This window comes from Sinocyclocheilus rhinocerous, unplaced genomic scaffold (genome assembly GCF_001515625.1).
Source record: "Sinocyclocheilus rhinocerous isolate Xijiao unplaced genomic scaffold, SAMN03320098_v1.1 scaffold370, whole genome shotgun sequence".
NCBI classification, from domain to species: Eukaryota; Metazoa; Chordata; class Actinopteri; order Cypriniformes; family Cyprinidae; genus Sinocyclocheilus; species Sinocyclocheilus rhinocerous.
In genome coordinates, this window is record NW_015670897.1 from 721,172 (window position 1) to 730,303 (window position 9,132).

The 9,132-nt window shown below is 39.2% G+C and overlaps 2 protein-coding genes across 2 annotated transcripts in view; both read left to right on the forward strand.

The window, feature by feature from the left end:
- The window catches only part of LOC107734348 (E3 ubiquitin-protein ligase RNF43-like), a 121,202-nt gene extending 119,872 nt beyond the window's left edge, over window positions 1-1,330 (forward strand). The window contains exons 4-5 of the mRNA XM_016546283.1: window positions 869-1,003; window positions 1,322-1,330. Coding sequence (XP_016401769.1) covers window positions 869-1,003; window positions 1,322-1,330 — 144 coding nt within the window. The remainder of the gene's footprint in view (window positions 1-868; window positions 1,004-1,321) is intronic.
- A 69-nt stretch (window positions 1,331-1,399) lies between these two features.
- On the forward strand, window positions 1,400-6,077 carry LOC107734375 (E3 ubiquitin-protein ligase RNF43-like). Its single transcript, XM_016546317.1, has 6 exons — window positions 1,400-1,540; window positions 2,407-2,508; window positions 2,882-3,052; window positions 3,185-3,302; window positions 3,684-5,252; window positions 5,706-6,077. The coding sequence occupies exons 1-6, from the start codon at window positions 1,472-1,474 to the stop codon at window positions 5,729-5,731; spliced, it is 2,055 nt and encodes a 684-aa protein (XP_016401803.1). The 5' UTR covers window positions 1,400-1,471; the 3' UTR covers window positions 5,732-6,077.
- The last annotated feature ends 3,055 nt before the right edge of the window (window positions 6,078-9,132 follow it).

Below are 9,132 nucleotides of genomic sequence, written 5' to 3' on the forward strand. Positions count from 1 at the left end.
CTGCCAACTTATTGTTCTTTTGTAAAATCATAATAAATTAACATGGGTTCTCTTTCAATCAATGTATTTTATTATTTATTGTTATTGTTTTTTTTACTATTTTTTATTAATTATTATTTATAGTATTATTATTATATTTCATGGGTTTTTTTTTAGGACAGTTGCCAATAAACATACCTTGTCATACCTTATGTAACAATTTTTATAATTTTAGATTATAATAAATTAACATGGAATCTCCTTCATTCTGTTTTTTAGTTATTTATTGTATTTATTTGTTATTTTATTGTTTGTTTTTTATTTTTGGAGAACAGTTGAAGATAAAAGCAACTTATCACAGTTTTAACAATCACTCTAAATCTAAAAATAAGATGAATTTTCAAAATAAATTAGCATAGTATTTCCTTCAATCAGTTATTTTGTTTTTATTGCTATTTAATGCTATTTTAATTCATTACTTTTTGTTTTTAATTTTATTTAATTAATTTATTTTGGAAGACAGTTACAGATATAAGCAACTTATCAGTTTTAATAATCACTTCAAATCTTTATTTTTTTATTCTATTTTTATTTATTAATATTCAGTATTTATATTGTTTATTTTATTAAGTTATTTAAGTTATTTTACTTTTTATTATCTTTTTATTTTTATTTTCATATCTTATTTTTGTAAGACAGTTGCAGATAAATGCAATTTATCAAAGTTTTAACAATCACTTTACTAACTAAGGTAGCTTGGCAGAATGCTACCGAGGTAAATTTGTAAAAACTTTTTTGTTTCTAGGCCATGTAGTTCAAAATATATTCCATTCCATACATTCCGTTCAGTACTTAGACACTTTGTTGTTGTTTGTTATTTTACACACAGCTGCGTGATTCAGGTTCGTTGCCTCGTCCAGTGGTGCTGGTGAAGTCATCAGACGCAGAAGAACTGATGGGACTCGTCAATAAGAACGAAGAAGCCATGGTGTTCATAGACATCATGATGGAGACTCAAAAATGGGTGAGTAATCGTATCCACATTTAAATAAATGTTTGGAAGACAGTTGCAGATAAAAACAACTTATCAGTTTTAATAATCACTTCAAATCTTTATTTTTTATTCTATTTTTATTTATTAATATTCAGTATTTATATTGTTTATTTTATTAAGTTAAGTTATTTTTATTTTTTATTACCTTTTTTAATTTTTTATATCTTATTTTTGTAAGACAGTTGCAGATAAATGCAATTTATCAAAGTTTTAACAATCACTTTACTAACTAAGGTAGCTTGGCAGAATGCTACCGAGGTAATTTTGTAAAAACTTTTTTGTTTCTAGGCCATGTAGTTCAAAATATATTCCATTCCATACATTCCGTTCAGTACTTAGACACTTTGTTGTTGTTTGTTATTTTACACACAGCTGCGTGATTCAGGTTCGTTGCCTCGTCCAGTGGTGCTGGTGAAGTCATCAGACGCAGAAGAACTGATGGGACTCGTCAATAAGAACGAAGAAGCCATGGTGTTCATAGACATCATGATGGAGACTCAAAAATGGGTGCGTAATCGTATCCACATTTAAATAAATGTCTTTTAATTTTTAGGCTTTACTGTTTCAGTCTTCATGCTGAAAATAGCTGTGTAAACCAGCATGATTTTACATGCCTGGTTAGTGTTGGGTCAGCTGACTGACCAGTATGGCCACCCATGCAAGTAGAACATGTTGCTGCATCAAAATCTTTGTTAGTCCTGGAACAATTTTCCCATCAACCAATCAGAATTAAGGGAAGTTTAGGCCTAGTGTAAGAGCTGGGGTTGGGACTTAAACAAACCTATAATTTCCTATGTTTTAGGCCTAATCAATTAGAAATACAGTATGTATAGCACAGTTTAACAGGAACGATGTTGATCCAGGATCATCACAGTTATAGCTGCACTATGTGCCTGAAAATATTAGCTAGTAGGACTGGTCAACCAGTATGGTCCTTCTGGAGTCTTGTTGGTTAAGCTAGTTAAAAAATTGATGGGATGCCAGCATCCAAAATCCAACATACATTGGTACACTTTCTGAAAAAATGGTACAATAGCTGTCACTGGGGTGATACCCTTTTAAAAGGTATAACTTTGTACCTTATTTACCCCTAAAGCGTGCATATTAATATCCTAAAGGTACATTAGTTTCTAAAGTGTACATATTAGTACTTTTTGAAAGGGTACTGCCTCAGTGACAGCTTTTGTAACCAACCATCCTGGTCTTTTCAGGAGGGTTTGTTTCATTTGTGGCAAAGATTTACTTTGACTTCAAGTTTTTTTTGGAATAGCACCTTCTGGCTGTTTATTGGGTTAAAATCCATTAGTTGGTGGTTTGAGGACAAACTAATGGCAGGACACTCAAGCTTCACTCTTCGTATGTTGTGTACGCAGCCTTACTATGACGTTGGCATCCTGTTGACTGTGGCTCTAGTTGTGTTGGCCATCATCATGATCTTTGCTCTACGCTTCCGCTGCAGGTCCAACAGAACCTGGGTAAGAAAACATAACACGCGTTATACCAAGGGTGACCAACTTCGGTCCTGAAGAGCCACAGACATGTAGAGTTTTGCTCCAACTCTGATAAAAAACCAGCCTGTAGCTTTCTAGTAACCCTTAGACCTTGATCTGCTTGTTGAGGTGTGTTTGATTAAGGTTGGAGCGAATCTCTGCAGGACTGTGGCTCTCCAGGACCAAAGTTGGCCACCCCTGCATTATACCAATGCAGCCTACGTGTACCTTTAGTCTTGATTGTAACATGACCATTGCATCATTGTATTCCTTTCCTCTTCTTCATGATCATAACTTATTGTTTTGACGTTTAAATTCACTGTAGAAATTTTTTAAATAATTGTTTCTTAACTTCCAGGACTCTGTGCACCAGCAGACCATGCGTGCCATCAGCAGGTTGGAAACACGCACATACAGCTCTCAGGGTTGCTCTGGCTCCCAGCGTTCTCGCGGGGCTCCAGGGTCAAACAGCAGCTCCAATTCCAGCCCAGTCTGTGCCATCTGTCTTGAGGAATTCATGGATGGCCAGGTAGGAGATGAAAAGAATGAAAAAGCATTATATGATTTTGAACCATCAAACGCAGTCAGGAAAAGGACCACTTTTGTTTTGAGGCACACCAATGGCACATTTAATATTACGTTTTCTCTCTCTCTCTGGCAGGAATTGAGAATCATCTCCTGTGCTCATGAGTTCCATAAGGAGTGTGTTGACCCCTGGCTCCTACAACACCGTACCTGCCCACTGTGCATGCACAACATCATGGGTAAACAGCCTCAGGGTACATATATATATTTCTCCAATAATATTATTATAGAGTTTCCGAGGCAGCACTGTATTGAAATTCCTCTTCATTCTTTATCTTATGCTTCCTAAATATGAACACATCCTGTTTAATGAGATGCCCAAACCTGTGTGACTTTCTTCCGTGGAGCACAAAAGATATTTTGAAGAATATTTATTTGTCAATGGGGTCCAGGGTTGTTTGGACCCCAATGTTCTTCAAAATGTCTTTTGATATTCTAAGAAAGAAGGTCATATAGGTTTTGCTCAGAACCAAAGCCTGAACATACCCTGAACAATGCAACTCTAGTTCTTGATATTCAGTAGCAATTATTAGTAGCATGATTTCAAATTAAATTCACCATCTATCCTCCATCAGGTTCAGATCTGGCATCCCGTCTGCCCCAAAGGAGTCGAATGCCACCCCCTCCACCAGAGCACAGTCAAGCCTTCCTCCTTCCCCATAACTATTCGAACCAACACCCTTATCCCCAGCACCCTGTTCCCTTTTCCCTTCGCCATCATTACCCCCGTAACCCCTCTGGACCTTTACCCCAGATGGGCCACTATGGCAACTCTCCCCCTCTTCATCCAAGGACTCTACGTTGCATTCCCAGCAGACCGTTGGGTGCTAGCTGTGCGTATCACTTGGCTCCGGATGCCCATCACGGACATCCGCACAGGACAGGCGGGCATGGGTGTCGGACTGGGGGGCATCACTATGCGGCCCCCAGAAGGTCGTGTCACCGTTGCCCCGGAGGACCTTTGCGGAACGCCTCAGGTTCTCGGATGCATCATGTGGCGTCATCCGCAAACCATGCAACTCATCATCACCTGCCACGTGGAGGAGGCTCGCACAGTCGCCAAGACGATGGAAGCTGCTCAGGAGGGAGTTACCATACGGAGCGGAGCGGTTACCTTGCAGACGGACCGGCTAGCGATTCCAGCTCGGGTTCGTGCCACGGCTCGTCCAGCGACTCTGTATTGAACTGTACGGACATCAGCCTGCAGGGTGTCTATGGCAGCTGGTCCACTTTTCGTAGCTCGCTCAGCAGTGATTATGACCCATTTGTCTACTGCGGACCGGGCAAAGCTCCACGCAGAGGGAGCATGGAGGTCACGCAAAGGCCTCGTTCCCTGGACTCGGTAGTGAACCGAACCGGGGGTGGAAGCGGTGGAGATGCCGGTGCCATTTGCCCAGAAGAACAGCAGCAGCAGGTGGCTGTGTTCAGTCATGTTCACTATCATAGGCATAGACACCACTATTACAAGGATGGGGAACTCAGTCAAGGGCCCGGCCGAGGCTGTGACGAGGATCAAGAGGCCATGTCCTCAGCTGCGGCAGCAAGCGGGCCTTGTCTCGTAACTAAAGACAAAGACTCCTCCGGGTGTCAGGTACAGCACCAGCAGTCCTGCCACTGCCCCAAAACAGACCTCAGTTCAAAGAGGGTTGAGGATAGAGACCCGGACCCCGTTTCCACCTCAGGTGCCTCCGTGATCCTTCCCTCCCCTCCTTTACCCTCTCCGTCCCTGCCCTGTTGCCACAAAGGTCCAGGGTGGACAACCAGTCGGAAAGCAGCCGGCTGTCCATTGGAAGCGCCTTCGCCGGTTGTTCACTTCCATCAAAGCTTGGACCTTCAGGATGATTGTAGCATTCATATCCACTACGGACAAGGAGCGGGAAGCTACTGTTGCACACCTCCGCCAGACATGGCCCCCACACTGCTGCCGGTGCCCCTAATCTTGGACTCGACGGGTATGACCGACTGGCCGTGCTGTAGTGGGGCACATGTGGTGTGGCAGAAGCAGGTGCAGCAGGCCCACTCTGAGCCTCAGCTCCTGGGACCCACTTCTGGAATGGACAGACCCCTGTGTAGGGCCTATCATGGTCCAGGGGACGAACTTCCCACGGACTGCCTGTACTGCCAAACTCTACACAATAGTCAGGGTGAGTATGTCTGACTGAAATGACCGACATTGGCCACCCCTGATGTATAGCCTAACTTTTAGATTTTAGATAACTAAGATTATCCTGATAAGCAAAATATGTAAGAATCATAAACATTTGTTGGTCACAGGGCTTATTTTCTGCAGTAATCCAAAAGCCAAGTGAAAAACCCTATTGTCTTTTTGTTGAGGGAACTAGGGTGATGGGGTTGGTGTTAGGGCTGAACGATTAATCGAATGCGATTGTCATGCGCATTTTGTTAAAAAAGCCGGTTCTGTAATCAGCAGGAAATCATCATCACGTGCTTTCAGATGGAGCAGGTGTATAAAAACATATAATCTGTGCAGCACTCTATTGCACTGAATGTGCACTGCTGATTTTCAGTTTGAATTAATTATTCCTTCCATTTAATGAGCTCTACATGGAAACATGTTTTTTTCTCTCTATCCACAGGGTCAGAGGAAGAGTCTGGTGTTTGAGAAAACTCTTCATCCAAAACTCCTCACGCTGCTACACAAGAGCCGAAATGGTCAAAACTGTTCGGCGATCTCTCGATGTCTCTTTCACTCACATTTTGAGTCTTCCGGATAATTCCAAACATCTTCTGCAATATCAAACTGCATTAACCAGAATCTCCAGACCTCAGAATTTCGTTCTTACAAAGAATTCAGCAGTCATTGATGATTACATGGGTTTTCCAAAGTACTCTTCAGTAGTAACTCACTGTTGCTAGCACCTTTCTAATGTCCAGAACAAGTCATTCTTGGTACTTTACCCAATACGGTCCAAAAGCGACTTTGGATTGACAAACAAGTGGTATTAATTCAGGCAGAGGATCTGGAAGATGCGCATGAAATGAGTATCTGCTCAATCTTGGTTTCCTCCTTTCCTTTGGTTTAAATCAGGATTCAGTTAGTATCTTCTCTTGTAAACAAATCCTTGATGATCTTCATGAAAGTCCTTAAAGATTTAAACATGTTCTTTCGTATTCCATTGAGATTTAGACTTGGCGTATGTACTCTATGCATGTACGTAGACACTTCTATCTACACAAGCTTGGTTGTTGTGTTCTGAAATGTGTCACAACCAATTCATAACACAACATTAGCATAATCTGTCTTGTTCTACAGTAATTTTTCTTTTTCAGGTTAACTACTATCATGGCGGTATCATTATACCTTGAAGACTGAGATACTTAGCATGTACAACGAAACTGAGAGCTTGCAATGCATCGGCTGTGCATTTACTTCTATGTTTGCGTACTTGCATAAAGTATGTTTCATTAGTTCACCGTGCCTACTGGCTAATTTTTAACTATCTAGTCATTGCGATGCTACCCGCCTCTTCCATTTTATTTCTAGCTCTTTAACTATGTGTTGGGCTACGTTCAAGCATCTGGCCTGGTTTTCCAGCACTACCTCAGATAACCAATCAGAAAAGTCATGTTAGCGAGACGGTACTTCAAAGGTGCTTCTCGTTACCCCTGACAGATATTAACTCAGAGGAGCGATAGGGAGCTTTACTTTATATCATCTGTCCTTGGAAAGGAGCATTTCATTGAGGTTTCAGGTCTCGGTTTTGTTAATTCAGAAATGGCAGCTGTTATTTACAAATGTTTGTGTCTTCATTTATTAATTTTGCTTGTCAAAACTGAATGAATTGACTGAATATATTTGGGGGAAGTTGTGAAGATTTGTTTTGTTTTGTTTTGTTTTGTTTGATTATTTTGGTCTGTTAAGCCTTTAATGTGTTCGGGCTGAGAAGGACTACATTTCCCAGAATGCTTTGCTTTCACCTCTGTGACTCTCATATTCCCTTAAAGGGACAGACATTTCATAGAAACCAACCAGCATACAAGCTTACCAAAAGTGCCTCTGTATCCCATGAAATGAACACTTCATGAAGTTTATCCATATGTTTATGTAGCCTGCCGTCTTGTTTATGGCAGTACCAGCCAACACACAAAACTTGAGTTGACTCGATACGTATTGCCTGCAAGCATAGTTATCTTTACTCTGTTACGCAGAAATCTCTGTTGTCATATATTGTAAAAGCCAACCGTTAAAGGAATGGTCTGGGTTCAAAACAAGCTAAAACATGTGACATTCTTCCTTTAGTTGGGAAAAATATCAGATGCAGTTTTGAACCTGAAACATTCTTTTAAGTAAAGAAAAGGAAACACTGGAAATCTTGCCATTTTTTTTATTTTTTGTCAGTAAATGGTCAAATTGGTCAAAGGTCTTCATCCTTTGAACCACAAATACCTCCCATGAGTCTTTTTGGCATGCTAATTTGCATCAAAATGAGGCTGAATCCAAAATGAAAATATGCATAAGACAATATAGTAAATCCCAGTATAGGGTTTCCTCATAAAGGGTTCCCACACCTTATGATCAATGACTTTTCCAGTTGTTTTTGATTATTTGAAAAAAAAATTTAATCTATTAAACATTTTAGAGCCGTGCATAATAGCAAAAAATTATTTTGACTATAGAAATGTTGTTGTTTTCCATAGCTTTTCCAGGCCTAGAAATCTTTTTTTTTTTTTTTATCAAATGACCTTATATTTCCAATACTTTCTGTGGGAACCCTGTTAAATTCAGATACTTGCATGCATCTAGACAGTCATTTGTTCACTTTTTCATCAACCAAAGATAAGAATTATCCAATATTTTCATTAAGTCATTTCAGTAATTAAATCCTCATGATTTTCTTTTAACTCAAGATAGTACGTAAACGCAGCTATTGCCACCAACTACCACAGATTATGGGAGATTTGACCTTTGCACTTCCATGTTGGCATCCGTCTCATTCAGAACACGTTAAACTCTTGGCTTTATATAGAAAGGATGCAAACAGCACTTTGCCTTGGGAAAAACTAAATCTGCATGTGATTCGAGAAAGGAACGCAAAGCAAAACTATTGAAGCACTATGTAGCTACCAGTTCTACGTCAATCAAGGAAATGTCAGTGAGGATGATTTTATTTTCTCTACCGTTGTCAGTCTGTAAAGTTATGTCTGTATTGTTCATACGCTCTCTTTTCCACAGAGAATCAATTAAAACTGCCTTTTTTAATAGAGCTAAATCCCTTCAAAAATCAAGGGATATGCCAATATATGTTCAATATTTTGTGTAAAAAAAAAAAAGTAAGAAAGACAAAGCAGTTATAAGATAAAATGTTGTATTTTATATATAATAGAACATTTCAATATGGTAATGTCACTAATATATTTATTTTCTAATATATTTATCCATTTTTGTCCAGGTCTGAGAAAATGTTTAAAAATGTTATTTTCTCACTTTTGGAATGATATTCTTTATGAAACGTACAGCTGCCATCATAGATGTATAAACCTGGCATCATTCCGATTATATACAAATAAATTATTTTGAAATAAAAATGCAGAGATTGTGGTGTTCATTTTATTTTATTCAATATATAATTGTGTGTGTGTGTGTTTGTGTGTATACACACACACACAGTGTTGCCAATTTAGCAATTTTGTTGCTAGATTTAGCAACTTTTCAGACTACCCTTGCATTTTTTTTAAAAGCACCTAGCAACAAATTTAGCTATTTTGACATTTTTTTGGGCAATTTTAGCAACTTTTGAAAAGTGACTCAAATTATAAAAAGGCATGCATGATAATAAAAAAAAGGCAAGTAATGCCCTCTAAATTACACAAAAGAAGAAACCATTGAACAGCTAGCCAGCCAAGCCTAGATCAGCCACATCAGTGTTGAAGATGCCTAGCAGTACACATATGACATGTGAATCAAGTTGCTAGCTAGTTCAATAATAATTGTTCATTTATGATGCCTTATTAGTTTGTACCTATAAATTGATGATCAGTTAGGTACACTGTAAGAAAAAAGGA